The sequence below is a fragment of the Macrotis lagotis genome, chromosome X, assembly GCF_037893015.1.
Source record: "Macrotis lagotis isolate mMagLag1 chromosome X, bilby.v1.9.chrom.fasta, whole genome shotgun sequence".
Taxonomy (NCBI): Eukaryota; Metazoa; Chordata; class Mammalia; order Peramelemorphia; family Peramelidae; genus Macrotis; species Macrotis lagotis.
The window spans coordinates 108,245,432-108,259,378 of record NC_133666.1 but is presented as its reverse complement, the minus strand read 5'-3'; the positions used below and the strand labels follow the sequence as shown (position 1 = coordinate 108,259,378).

The 13,947-nt window shown below is 32.6% G+C and overlaps 1 protein-coding gene across 2 annotated transcripts in view; it reads left to right on the top strand.

The window, feature by feature from the left end:
• Window positions 1-10,839, top strand: part of MAMDC2 (MAM domain containing 2) — a 212,589-nt gene extending 201,750 nt beyond the window's left edge. The window contains exons 12-14 of one of the 2 annotated variants that reach the window (XM_074207395.1): window positions 1,491-1,750; window positions 9,181-9,265; window positions 9,402-10,839. In XM_074207395.1, the coding sequence (XP_074063496.1) occupies window positions 1,491-1,750; window positions 9,181-9,265; window positions 9,402-9,466 (410 nt within the window). In that variant the 3' untranslated portion in view covers window positions 9,467-10,839. Of the gene's footprint in view, window positions 1-1,490; window positions 1,751-9,180; window positions 9,266-9,401 lie in introns of those variants that run through there. The other variant, XM_074207396.1, reaches the window with a different exon arrangement.
• The last annotated feature ends 3,108 nt before the right edge of the window (window positions 10,840-13,947 follow it).

Below are 13,947 nucleotides of genomic sequence, written 5' to 3'. Positions count from 1 at the left end.
TAGAGCAGTAGGTTCAATCCTGTCTCTGATACTCATTGCACTGTGGGACCCCTCCAATCCCCAAATTCCTCATCTATAATTTAGGGATAACAATGGCACCTACCCCAAATGTGACATTATATATCAAAAAATACTTTATCAATACTAGATATCATTATTTATTATTATTATTATTATTGTTATTATTGTTCTTGTAGAATGCAATCCTACAACTTCTGACCACATTTGAAGCTAGACTGTGAAACTAAAATGCTTTTGTGGTTGGATGAATATTTTTCCTCAAGGCTCTCTTCATTACAATCTTCTTCCTCTAGTCCCCAACAAACACATCCTGACTAAGGGACTTGACATGTCTCACCCATTTTATTGAGCTCCAGCAGTAAATATTAGGGAAGAGATGGCTTAGCACTATAATACTACTTAATACACAGTCACCAGAAAAAAAATTATGGGTGTAACATTAAATCAATAGATGATCATAAGATTTAGAATTGAAATTTAGAGATGATCCAGTTCAATATCCTTTTAGAGATGAGGAAATTGAGACCTAGGAAGATAGAATAATTTGTTCTTAGTTACACAGGTAATAATTGACAGAACCAAGATTTGAACCTATATCCTTTGGCCCTGAATGAAGTGCTCTTTCTATTTGTTTCTTCTCATTATCCTAAAGACACATTTTTCAAAAACAATTCCAAGAATCGATTGTCCCCTTCAGGGAGGACATTTCTGCTAAGGAGCTCTTTTGTCATTTGAGGGTTTCATTCATTATATATTATGGTGGATGTGGGGGGAAGTGGAACAAGCTAGATTTGGAAAGCCAAAGGAAATTGGTTTGAAGCCACAATTTGCCATTTTTCAATCTTGCAACTTTGTACAAATTATTTCACTTCTCTGGGTTTCAGTTTCCTCAATTACAAATGATAAGTTTGGAATAGATAATCTCTAAAACTAGAATTCAATATATTCTAAGATCTATATTATTCAGGGCCTTTTCCTAAGCAAAAGGCTTAGGGGGAAAAAGCAAAAGACTTCCTAAGCAACAGTCTCCCTCCAATCTGACTTACTTTTTACCTAATCAATCTTGAAGCCATGTAAGATGTTATGTCCCAATTCATCTTTATAAATACAAAAAAAGAGAATTTAATAGTGTTCATATTATCTGAAGAATAAAAATTTTAAAAGAGGAACAAAGTTGACATTTTACTTGCCATGTTTATGGGGGATCTGTTGGTATACTAATTGCCCTCCCACAAATTAAATTGAATTAGAAGCAATTGAACTTAAAGTATAATGAGAAAAAGATTTTTTCTATAGGTCTTTTTTCTTAAGATAACATCTTGACATGTTATTTTGCTTTTATGTGCAATCCTTTTTTAATATTGTAGTTTAGACAGTCATTCCTTTCAGCTTATTACATAGGAAAATATGGAATGGTGGAAGGACATGCTTTAATTTATTGTGACTATTTGACTTTGAAATCTCTCTAGGTTACTACATGTACATTGAGGCATCTAATATGGTTTATGGGCAAAAGGCACAACTGATATCAACATCTCTAAGAGGAGTCATTGGAAAGCACTGCCTCACGTTTTTCTATCACATGTATGGAGCAGGAACTGGACTGTTAAATGTTTACTTGAAAAAGGAGGGTTATAGAGAAGAGTACCTCTTATGGAGAAGAAGAGGCGAGCAGAGTATTACCTGGCTAAGAGGACTGGTTGAATACAGCTGTGAAAGGCAGCACAAGGTAAATGAAATAAACTGAGGCTCAAATTGAGGAATTTCCAAATCTCTCAGATGGTCTTTTTTGGTTTTTCCTTCTAAAAAGTGGATTGATTTCTTTCTTGTTCAACATCACAGTTGACCTCATCTGACAATTTCTGAGCAGTATTCTGCTCTTGTGATCCTTTGCTTCTCTACTAAGGTGCAGGGGAATGTTTGATTGAAAGGTTTCTGATACCATAAATTTTCTTAAAATTTACTAAGGCTTTGACTTTCTTTTAGTGATTCTTTGATTAAATTGTTATAGTTATTGTGGTCATTGTCCTGCTTAAGTTGTCCTATGTCCATTTGTACAATTCTTGTGTTTTTTGAATTTTACATATCTGTCATTATTTACTACAAATAATATTTCATCACATTTATATATCATATATATATATATCCTAATTTGTTCTGCCATGAACTCATTTTATTTCCATCTCTTGCTTCCCCAAAAAATGATATATTAATGTTTAGATATATATGGAACATTTTTCTTTTTATTTATTTATTTTTTCTTTGGGGCATATATCAGCAGTGGGATCTCTGAGTCAAAAAGTTTGAATACTTTAATTTCTTTTCTCACATAATTCTAAAAAATTTTCCAGACAAGGTAGGACCTAACTACAGTTTTACTAATAATATATACATATATTACTATACTTGGGCAGCTCAGTGATAACAATAGATAGAGATCTGGGTCTGAAATCTTCCTGACTTCAAATCTGGCCTCAGACACTTATTGGCTGTGTAACCCCAGACTAGTTAGTTCATGGTGTTTACCTCATCTACTGGAGAAGGAAATGAAAAACCACTCAGGGATTTTTGTCAAGAAAACCCAAAAGGGGTCACAAAGAATTGAACATGACTGAAAAACAACCAAACAAAAACAAATCTTCCTATAGCTCCTCAAACAATTTTGGTGGGATTATCTTTGCCAATATTCAGGAAAACTCATGGTGTTATAAATTGATTTTCTATTCTTACAAATACTTTTGAAGCTGTCTTTATACCATTGTTAGTAATTTAAATATAGAATAAAGATCAGGTTTCTTTACTTTGCCCTCCTATCTTGATTCACAATTATTGACCCATCCTGTCAGTTATGCTATTGGTTTACTCTAGGTGCTTAGTTAAGTTTGTGGAAAGAGTAAACACCTTGATAGAGTGGTTCAGTGGGAGCCAATGAACTCTGTTGAATGAGAGTTGGTAAAATAATAAGAAAAGCAAATAAATATCCCTATCCTTTGATACAGAAATCCACTGCTATGCATATATAACAAAGAGATTTAAAAAAGAAGACCCAATATGCAACAAAATATTTGCTTTTGTAGTAATGATAATAGAGGAATATTGTGCCATAAAAATGGTAAATATGAAGCATCTAGAGGAGCATTGGGAAGACTTATAAACTACAAAGTAAACAAACTAGAAGAACAATATGTACACTAACTACAACAATGTAAATAGAACAGCAAAAGTAACAAAATTGTAATTATAATGATCATGCTTAGTTCTTAAAGAGAAATGAGAAGATGCACTACCTTCAGTTCATTGCAAAGATAGGGAATGGTATTAAACCAAATTGACATTAAAAAAACTTAATTATTCAGGGCTAAAATAAAACAGTAGCAGATTTACCAACCCTATATAGTTGGAAACCATTATAAGGTAATGGCTCCCCCTAGTAAGGGAGAAGGATGTATTTTAACATTAAAAAGAAAAAGGAAATCATTAAACCTTTTGGAAGCCCAGTCTATTAGGTTACACAATTGTTTGTTCATATATGATGTTATCTAAAAGAAGAAGCATAGTTATCTATTTTTTACCTACTATAATTATCTACTTGTAATATGTACTATTAATTACTGGATTAATATAAAATGAAGTTTTTAGCTTTCTAATCATCTGTCTTCCTGGGATTGTAATTAACATATGGAGAGATAGAAATTCCAAATTTATAATCCTTAGTTACAGATTGAGAGTTTAGACTTTGACCAATAGAATAAGGCTAAAAATTATTAACTTTGACATTTTCTCCTATGTTGATCAAAGTTGACATCACTAGACCCCTTAAAGGACGATGTAGGGAAAACAAGGGGTAAAGTAGAGGGAGAAATAGCATATCTTAGAGACCTAGGCTTGCTAGGAGATGAGCAGGTGGCATAAGGTCTAAGAGGAGGACAAGGATGGACAGCACACTTAAGAAGTCAAAGGGGCAAGTTACAAAGACCAAAAGGGGGCAATCCCTTTTGATTAAATAAACCTCACAGACAAAAAAATGGGAAAAAAAAGGAAAAAAGGTAAACAATAACATAAAACTCTGGTCCATTTCTTTTTGTATTGAGGTACTTTTTGTATCTGAGGTACTTTTGTAACTCCAAGTATTATTGTGGATCAGTTCTTCCAAGTAAAATTCAGGTTACTTATGGATAGATGTCTTCCTTTCTGGTAAAAGAAATATCTATACACAAATTTTATCAGTTGAAAACTTGTTTCTTTTATTAAAAAATGAAAATTTTGGAAACTCTTAGGTCATGGAAATTACAATTTGATTTGTCAGTTGGCATTCAATATGCAAAGAACTCTTTTACAATTAGAAAATTTGAAAACCAAAATATTTTTATACAAATCAGTTTTAAAAATTTAATTTTTCTACTTGGCATTATTCATTTATTTCCCCTATTTGGAGGATGTATTCCACTAAGAAAACAACTTCCATAAGAATAAGGATTCTACTACAAAAATTTCCAAATTAACTTGAGTTTGTAACCCAAATACATTTGATAATCATTTTTAGAATAGTGTATATCCAGTAAATGGCTTACAATGCCTAACTGGCTATTAGAATTTAGATAGCCATAAGAAAAAATGGCATAAATTTTTATACCTAAAGAATTATTTTTATATTGATCGCCTGCCATAAAGATTGCCATAAAGACCTAGGATAAAAGAAAAGGGAAAATTCCTTTATTTATTTAGATGTCAGTTTCCAGGCAAGGGTATATGGATGACCAAATGCCTTGAGCCAGGGAAGATATTTGAAATGTTGGGGAAAACCAAGTTAGGAGAATCTAACCTCAGAGCCTGTCAAGCAATTGTTCACCTAACCTTTTCCCAATGAGATTGTCACATGCAATATGCATGTCCAAACCTCATAAAGTTTCTGGCATCATAAGTCATTGGTCCAACATAAATAAACTCAGATAGAAGGCCAATTTTCAGTTCTATGAGATCTTAACTAGCAAATTCCCTAATTAGAATTTTAGATGAGTTCAACTTATGAAGGTCAAATATTGACTATAAACTCACAATGGTAACAGTTATTTTATCACAAAACACAACTCATTTTATCAGCATATATATGCAGATATATATATAGTTTTTATTGTTAAGAAGCAAAATCAGGTGTACAACTGATAGCATGTATATGTTATTTTTGCTTACCTGCTCTCTCTCTTTCTCTCTCTCTCTCTCAGTCTTCATTACAAAACTTAATTATATATAATAACTTAATATGTAAGGGAGGTAATTAAAAAATAGATATAGAAATGGCACTGATAGAAAAATAAAAGATAGCCCTTACCAATTGTTTCATAAATCACAATCTCTCAAGTCCTGGTGCCAGCATCATGGCAATTAGAAGCAAGAGAATAAAAAACAGCTGACAAAATTCACTCTATAATAAAGGGAAACAGCTAATCTGGCCACTGCACTGCCTGCCATTAAAGGTACTGATATGTAGTCAGGATGTTTAAAGAGAAAAAATAGTGGTGGCTAATGCTAGTAGGTAATTAGAATAACTGAACCTACATATCTTTTTTGGTGAATTTAATTGTTTGCAAAGAGAGATTGAGAACCACACAACTGACTATACCTCAGCAAGGGCATGGTTTCATTTTTTGAGACCCTCTAGAAATTTATCTGATGATTTTTTTCATTCTCTTCATATCTCTCTTGGTATTTTGGCCTGTGGGATTGAGAGAAGGATCTGAGAGCTGTCTGTATTTTTATTTTCCTGATCGCTTGTGTGTTTTGCCCATGGTTACTGCAATTCCCAATGTCTTCAGGGTAACCTTCCAATGTGAAATGCCATTCTGAAACACCTAGGCTGTACCTCCAATAAGAAAAATGTCCTAAATTCTGCCTCCATAAGTCTCAAGGCATGTTAGCAGCACCAGATCTAAAACCATTGCTTGAAGACTATGGCACCTTCTGCATATATCAATGCAACATCCCAATTGCATTATTTTCCTAAATATAGGTTGTAAACTCAGGTTTTAAAAGAAAATAAAGAATAGTAATTCATCTAAATAATTAGTCATCTCTCCATCCCTCAGACACATATGCAGGAATGTTCTAGGTACCTGAGAAAGCAACTAGGAATCTAGGAAACTGAAGTGGATGGTACATTTTGAATCCTTTACTTTTCCTGACAGAAACTAGTGCTGATTAGATAGCTAGGTAGTGTAGTCTATAGTGCACTGGACCTGGAGTCAGGAAGACTCACCTTCATTAGTTCAAATCTGACCACAGACTCTCACTAGCTGTGTAATCCTGAGAAGGTCACTTAAACCTGTTTGCCTCAGAGTCATCTTCTGTAAAAGGAGATGGAGAAAGAAAAGACAAACCATTTTAATATCTTTGCCAAGAAAATCCCAAATGGGGTCACAAAGAGTCAAAAATGATTTAACAACAACAAAAAAACTAATGCTGAGTACATACTTTTCTTCAAATAGTGTACAGTTATTGTGACTTTCAGTATAAATAAGTCCTTTTGATAAATCTAGGTTATAATAGGGTTTTTAATTTATGATCATTTCCCAGGAAAACATTTATATTTCAGCATATTTTTCTTTCCTTTTCTAGACAACCTAGGTTAGATATACTTTTATGATAAAGCAGAGTTATAACAAAGATTTAAACTCTAAAGTTATTTCCAAGGAATACATTTACATTTTTGTGTTTTTTTTTTGTTAGTTTTCTAGACCACCTAAGTTAGGGTGAGTAAATGTCAACAAGCCAAGCAAGATAGAATATTAACTATATAAAAGACATGTGGTTCAATTGTTTTAAAATATAAAACAATTAGAAGATCTATTATTAACAAATGTTCCAAGACCCAAAAAAAAGAAAAATTTGTATACAATTTTGGTAAAACATAGCCAAGTACTTCAAGATTTTGTTTGTGAATCAATGTTTATTTGCAATAGCAAAATAGGTTACTCCAACATTTCAAAAATACAAAATGAATAATCAACATTCATATGTGGCAAAAAGAAACAGTGGGCCTATGGAATTACTTAAGGAATGCATTCACTTTTTCTGATTAGCCCAGTGGGAGTTCTCCATGTACAACTTTGCTTATAATTGGTACCCAGTAAATGTTTTGTTGATCAATTGACTCTTCATATGGATATAAGACAAGTCATGGTCAAAAGTTACAGAATTACACTGGCTTCATTCCAGTCTCACAACTGAGATGAGTATTGGGCAGAAATGAGGAACCTTTTCTAACCGGGATCTTTCTTGGATAACCAAGCATTTCCTAAGGGAATTTGTTTTGGGGCTGCCTAACTGATACAAGGGGTTTGGACAGGTTACTAAGATTCCCTGAAATGGGTCAGAATACCTTCTAAAAATCTTATCTGGTTAGGATCCATAGCACAGCAGACCTGAGACTTCCAGAAGCTGGCCTGGAATTCAGGGGTTCACAAAGAATCCCCCCAGGATGACATTATGACATAGATATATTAATAGCTAGATGGTCATTGACTTCTGCTGTCACTTTGCATGGAGGGTGGTGTCTCCTGGAAGACACCTAATTACCTAATCATGCATCCATTATACTGAATTATCATGAAAACTAAAGATTAAATAATATACCTCCCTAAATTCTAAACTTTATAAACAAGGTTGATTTTGGATTGATAGTGGATTTAAGAACTCAAAAGTTATTCCCTACTTTTTAAATTTTGCACAAAGCTATGCTTGTCTCCTTCCTGGTGGTTTTCCTTTTCTTCTCTTTTAATATTATCCTAAGGGGGTTGGTAAATAAATTCTCAGCTCATGGAAATTTTAATTTCCTTGTATATTATCCATTTTACATAACCAGAGCCCCAGATTTTCGATCCTTCTGACCCAATCACAGACTACCTAAGTTGTAACTTTCAATTTATCTATTTATTTGTGACACCACAGGTTTACATATCAAAAGCCTCTTCATTGTTTTCCAAGGAAAACCCTTCCCTTCTCTCTTTTTCAATTACTATCGTATCTTCTTGATCCACCCATTTTCCCCTTTCCTGTGATCCTAAATCAATAGAAACAATATAATATTTTCAGAGGTTTTTGTTTTTGTTGTTTTTACTTGGCTATTATACCCTGGATCTGTCATTAAAACTTTTTTTTAATTTCAAGTATCTTCAAAGGTTTATTAATTGCCCAGTTTGTATTCCTTTGAAATACCTTATTCATAACTGCATTAACACAGATACTGAACTTCTTAAGCCTAGTCAAATGTGGATAACAATTCATGACCTACCTAATTCACAAGATGGCTGTGAGGAATGAAATTCACAAACATTAAAACTCTGTATAATAATAGCAGTGATATTAAGACTTTTTCCTTACATCATGTTCTGTCTCTATATTATCAACTCATTGTTCCACTTAATTCATCCAGGATACATTTAATTCCTAAAGCAAAATTAAAAAAAAATAAAGCAAGCAAGGCACATAACAATAAAAGAAATACCTTATTCAAATGATAAACAAATCCAAGTGGGAGAGGGTTGCTCATTACTGTGTAGACCACATATCTTTTCTGAGGATTTGCTAACCATCACCCTTCCTGAAGTACTGATTAACTCACTAGCCATTGTCTTGAAAGTCTTATTTCTAGCAAAATAAATCGATCCTTTACAACTTCTGTTTTTAAAACCTGGCCTGATATTTTTACAGTCTTTAGAGTAATGGAACTGATTCCAGTTCTGATGTCATAGGTGCTCTGCCTGACAGATATATTCCTGCCTACTAGATCTTAATTACTCTTTTAATTTAATTCAAATTTTATTCTACTTGGTTTGTCCACTTGCATGCATATGTATCTTCTCCTAACTCTTTGATTTGGGTATTCGATCCAGACCACAACCTATCTCCATACTTGCTCATCCTATATGACAATAGACCGTGTTCTCCCATAAGTCCAACATCAGAGGTCCAATTAACTTTCTGCCTGCCTGCCTCTATATCTCCTGACATCATATGACTATCAGTGGAATGTGCATGCTTTCTATCCTGTGTTCTGTTGAATGTCAGCAACTATATTAAATATATTCCATCATGTCCTAGAGAGTTTTCTCTCTATAAAATGCCACTTATATTTTCCTAAATCTGATTTTAATTGTTTTTCAGATTGTTTTTGAAGCCATTCGGGGTGTATCAATAAGAAGCGATATTGCTATTGATGATATTAAATTTCAGGCAGGACTTTGTACAGGTAAAACCTACTTATTTTTCCTAATAAGCTTGACTGAAATGAATTTTACAAAGTGATCTCAGGCTGACTTATTAGATGTTTCTTTGTCAATAAGAAAAACAATAATCATTCACTTCAGCTTGTTTTTCTTTCATAGAACTAGAAGATATGACTCAGCAGTCATCAGGATTTTCTGAAGATCTGAATGAAATTGAGTATTAAGAAACATTTTCTAAATTGGATGACATGCAATATCAACTAAACTGAAAAACTGCACAATCTCTCTTCCATCTTAAAAAAAAGCAATTGAATACTGAACAATTTAAAATATTTCACTGGTGTGTAGAAAGTCCTTGGAGCACCTTCCCTCCTCACTTTTGCAAGATTACTGACTCAGGGCTTTTTAGAACTTTCTTATTTTATTTTATTTTTCTTTTCTTTTTTGGCATGTGACAACTGTTACTAAATGTACAGGCTTTTTTATTTTGCACAAATCTTGTATCTTAATATTTTTATTGATTATAAGTCATTTTTAAGGTTCACATATCAAGGAAAGAAAAGAGGTACAACAGTGCTGTATTAATAATTTTGGGCTAATAAGTCCTCAGAAATAATAAAAGGCATATTAAAATATGCAACTTGGTAAGATGTCCCCAGATGGGACTAGGACCCCCAAATGATTCAGTGTGGCTATGACCTTGGGAAATGTGCTCACTTAAATCTGCATTCAGTGAATGTCTGTATTGGATGGAATACTGGTCTTATGGAGTTAGTTTCTTTTTTTTACATTTTTCCATGCTATACATTGATCAAAATTGAATGTGTTGAGAGATAAATCATATCTTTAAGGAAAAAAAAATATATAAGAGATAGCAAAATTACATAATAAGATACCTTTCTTAAAAAAATTTTAAATTAAAGGTAATAGTCTTTTGTCTTTGTGTAAACTCTACAATTCTTTCTTTGGCTATAGATGGTATTCTCCATCACAGATACCCTAATTGGTTTTGTTTTAATTTCAAGAATAATAAATATTTAAGGCAAATAGTTTTGTATATTGATAATATCCCTGCAGATTGAATTTAGTTTTTCATGGAGACAAATTTGTTTAGAGAAAATTGAACCTTGTATTCCATTAAAATGAATTTTTTTCTATTTGTTGTCACAGGAATTACTATGAGTCTATTTGTCATTCTTGTGTATGATAAATGGGCCTCCATAAATGTTCCAGCATCAGTCAGTTAATATTATATTATGAAATAATACTATCTGTCTTTTTTTCCTTCAAATTGGACTTTAGAGAAGTCACCAGTCTTCACTGAGCTATGGGTAGAGATTATACATTTTTTATAAAGCAAGTCTGAAACTATTTATGAACACACTCCCACCACTTTTTATAAATGTATTAAATAATTTTGTTGTGGTCAAATGATTTGATATTCAAGTTTTGAGAAAGCTGGATTCAAATAATTGAATAGAACTACTGCCTATTATTAAACTTCTAAGATAATCTATATATCTATATACTCATACTATTTTAGATGGCAAAAATACCTAATAAATGAAATTTTAAATCATCTTTTTAGTTTCCTTATGTAAATACATTTGCTTACTAGCACACAAAGTATTTTGTGGAAAGGGGATTGAATTGGAAATTTTGTTTTTCTTTTAAAACTAAAGATTCTAAGCAGTATGGGTGAATAGAAGCTTTATATAAACATAGAAGATAAAAATATGAGAAGGCATAGAGAAAAAACATAGCTTGTCTTGGAAGAAGAGTTAGTAAGCATATTTGGCAAGAAGGTAGATGATGGAGGGGTGGGGCAGGGAGAAGATACATGAAATAAGTCTGGAAAAGTAGATTTGACTAAAATTGTGCCAGGCTGGGAGGTTTGTATTTTATCAAGTAAGCAATAAGGAAATAATGAAGATTTCTGAGCAAGGAAGTAACCTTAGTAGACCTGTGATTTGGGAAGACAATATTGGCAGTTGAATATTATAGAAGGAACAAACTGAAAAAAAAAAGACAAATTAAAAGACTATTATATATAATGTCATTAAAAAGTGTGTACACACACACACACACACACACACACACACACACACACACACACCCCACACATCTCCAAAAGCAAACTTCATGCACTAGGGAAATGTACTAGAAACTTTTCCAGATGAAACACTTTCCCCACGATGAATTCATATGGTTATAGAAATGATACAAATAACAATAAGAAAAAGAAAGGCACTAAAGGCAAACAGGAGATAAATGTCCCTATTTGCTGATCCCACTATGATTTACTTAGAGAATCCTAAGGAATCAGCAAAGATACTAATCATGACCTATTCATAGCTTCAGTGAAATTTCAGATTACAATGTAAGCCCACAAAAAACAGTAACATTTCTAGATAATACAAATCTAAGAGACAATAATAAAAAGGGAAACCCTATTCAAAATAGCTACAACATTCATAAACTATTGGAGAATCACTTTTCCAAAGCACATGAAATTTTTTGATTCAATTACAAAGTGCTTCTTAACAAAGATGGTGTTTGTCCTTCATTCTTTTTTTTTGATTTTATTTATTTTGAGTTTTACAATTTTCCCCTAATCTTACTTCCCTCCCCCCACCCCCCACAGAAGGCAATTTGTCAGTCTTTATATTGTTTCAGTGGTATACACTGATACAAATTGAATATGATGAGAGAGAAATCATACCCTTAAGGAAGAAACATAAATTATTAGAGATAACAAGATCAGACAATAAGATATCAGGCTTTTTTTCTAAATTTAAGGTAATAGTCCTTGGTCTTTGTTCAAACTCCACAGTTCTTTCTCTGGATACAGATGGTATTCTCCATTGCAGTCAGGCCCAAATTATCCCTGATTGTTGCACTGATGGAATGAGCAAGTCCATCAAGGTTGATCATCGCCCCCATGTTGCTGTTAGGGTGTACAGTGTTTTTCTGGTTCTGCTCATCTCACTCAGCATCAATTCATGCAAATCCCTCCAGGCTTCCCTGAATTCCCAACCCTCCTGGTTTCTAATAGAACAATAGTGTTCCATGACACATTCCCCAATTGAAGTTGTCCTTTATTCTTGAAGAAGACCATGACATCAGAAAGGTGATGTCATGACAAGCACATGCATTGGATTTGAGCGAGGGGGGATGCTGTCTGCTAAGTCACCAGCCTCACTTTCTCCTCCAGAGCCATCTGGGTCCAGTGTCCAGATATGAATCAGGACAAACTAGAGATGACCCTGTGAAGCAGTCAGGGTTAAGTGACTTGCCCAAGATCACACAGCTAGTAAATAGCAAGTGTCTGAGTCTGAATTCGAACTCCCATCCTCCAAGGCCAGTGCTTTATCCACTGCACCACCACCTAGCTGTCCTGTAACAAAATAAAAAACAAAAATAGATGAAGTAATATACAATGCTTGTGGCTGGGTTGTACTAATAATAAAAATTAAAATGCTACCAAAAGTAATTTATAGTTCAGATATTATACCAAAGTTCATAATAAAATTCATTTGGAAAAACAAAAGATCTAGTAAATCAGGATAAATACTGGGGGAAAGGTAGAAATGAAGGGGGGAAAAAATCACACTTCCAAATCTTGAAATATAAATCAGCAGTAATTGAAACCATTTGGTATTAGCTAAAAAATAGAGAAATAAAACATATTATATACATGAAACATATAGACTATGTTTTAGATAATTTATGTAATATATAATATGTAGTAACATATAATTGATATAATTATATTTATTTGATTCAAATAATATATAAATATTATAAATAAAATTCAATAAATAAATACTGGGAACCCAATGTTCAATGAAGCCTAAACCATAAATTAGGAAGAAATTCCCTAGTTGATAAAAAAAAAAGATTGCTGATAAAATTGCAAAGAAGCTCAGCATAAGGCAGGCTTAGATCAACATTTTATACCATATTCCACAAAACTTCAAAAAGATTCTAGCTGTGTAATCCTGGCTAAGTCACTTAACCCTGCTTGTCTCAATTCCTGCTATATAAAATGAGCTGAAGAAGGAAATGGCAAACTACTTCAGTCCCTTTGTCAAGGAAAAACCTCAGTTGGAGTCACAAAGAATCAGACATGACTGAAAACAACTAAACTAATACAACACATCCTTAATATTAAAGATGATACCTTAAAAAAATTAGGAGCAAAGCAGATAATACACTTTTTGTAGCAATGTGCTGGAAATATAATCTTAAAGAAAATGTAATAAAAGCAATTAGAAGAGGTAAAATAGATAACTTTGAAAACTGAAAAGTTTTTCAAAAAAATTAAGGCATCTAGAATAAGAAAGGAAGTGACCTTCTGGGGAAAAAACCTTTATATCAAATTTCTCATATAAAGATTTATTATCCTAGATATATAGACAAGTAAAACATGCCATATATGCATACATGAGTATGAGTACATATAAATACATATATATATATATATATATATATATATATATATATATATATATATACACATGGGGGTGTAGATATATGTTTATGTACAACCAAAACATGTTTTTAAGACATATGGTCAGAGGATATAAACAAGTAATTCTCAAAAGAAGATTTGCAAATTATTAACAAACATATGAAAGTTCAAGTCATTATTAATGAAAGAAATGCACATTTTTAAATCCTAGAGTTTCATTTCATGATTAGA